The sequence below is a fragment of the Eimeria mitis genome, genomic scaffold (genome assembly GCF_000499745.2).
Source record: "Eimeria mitis Houghton genomic scaffold, Emh_scaff6068, whole genome shotgun sequence".
Classification (NCBI taxonomy): Eukaryota; Apicomplexa; class Conoidasida; order Eucoccidiorida; family Eimeriidae; genus Eimeria; species Eimeria mitis.
This window is the reverse complement of record NW_013574287.1, coordinates 1-1,216: the sequence shown is the minus strand read 5'-3', so window position 1 is coordinate 1,216 and position 1,216 is coordinate 1. Positions and strand designations below refer to the sequence as shown.

At 54.3% G+C, this 1,216-nt stretch overlaps 1 protein-coding gene across 1 annotated transcript in view; it reads right to left on the bottom strand.

Annotated features, from left to right (window-relative positions):
- The window catches only part of EMH_0085720 (citrate synthase, putative), a gene marked incomplete at both ends in the record, with an annotated part of 2,414 nt that extends 1,385 nt beyond the window's left edge, over positions 1-1,029 (bottom strand). Inside the window, 3 exons of the mRNA XM_013500938.1 lie at positions 277-307; positions 458-657; positions 837-1,029. Of these exons, the coding sequence (XP_013356392.1) occupies positions 277-307; positions 458-657; positions 837-1,029 (424 nt within the window). The remainder of the gene's footprint in view (positions 1-276; positions 308-457; positions 658-836) is intronic.
- Between the last annotated feature and the right edge of the window lie 187 nt (positions 1,030-1,216).

The window sequence follows — 1,216 nt, the reverse complement described above, 5'->3', positions numbered from 1 at the left end:
CAGTAGTTCAAGGCGACTGGGAAGCCACCAATGAGACGAATAGCAATCTGCAGAAAAACAAGACACGAACGGACCACCTTTGTTGGTGCTGCTGCTGATGCCCCTCTCGTTGTTCAGAGTCGGTGCTTGCATGCGTCATCGGTGTCAGTGGGCCGAGCCCCTGCTGACTGTTTTGCGAATAAACCAGATACAAAAACCGACGTTCTAAGCTTGGCTACGCAGAATAACGCACGTCGACTTGTTGTTGCGGTGGATTGGTTTCCTGCTCTAGCGTACCCAGGACGGAACAGGCCGTCCTCAAGACATCCTGCAGCGCAGAAAGCACACAAGGCGCAGATTAGGGAACCTGCGCACTAACACATCCTCCAGTTGCAACAGTTACTGCAGCTGATCTCCGAGCTGTCGCTATGTCAGAGGGTGAAGCTTCTGAACACCGCTTCCTGTGAAGCTCTCCTACCATGGGATGGGCTTCTTTCGGTATTTGTTTGAGAACTGTTAGGAGCTGAGGTGGCAGCTGCCTCGCCCTGTAGAGTTTCTGCTTTAGGATCGCCAGCTGTTGGTGGTTTGGCAGCTCGCCGAGCAACAGCAAATGTACCACCTCCTCGAAAGTTGCTTCTCGGGCCAAGTCCACGACATTGTATCCTCGATAGTTCAGCCCTTTGCGGAAACAACCAAGCATATCATGACCCTACCCGTCGTCAATATTAGTGCAAGTCATATTTATAGTTCTGGGTGCTGTACTACTACATTCACAGTTTCGTGCTGTTCAGCAAACGAGTTAGAGGCCACGCGCGGTTGGCGCAAAACCAAGACAGGATCGAAAAGCGCTAACGTACCGCTCCCCAGCGCCACAGTGCAGATAGACGATTCTCCAGCGACGACTCCAGCGAGGCCCCCCGACGAAGTTCCCTTAGGCGCCTCTTTTGAAGGCTGTTTGCTAGAACTCGTCGGTGGGGGGCCCCTGCGCTCGCGCTTCTGCCGTGGTGAGCTCGCGTCCAACGCAGCGGACGACGACATAGGAGGCCCCATGGCTAAGAATATAACTGCAGTGGGTACGCACAGGCACCGCAGGATTTGCTCTGGTTGGCGGGTTCAGGTGGCGGACGGTCAGTTCAAGTGACCTTTGCAAAGGGCAGGGACCTCGGCGAATTTCATCGTTAGGGCGGGGCCCTTAACCCAGCCCTCTTGCTTTCACAAACGTGCTCACCTTATTTTT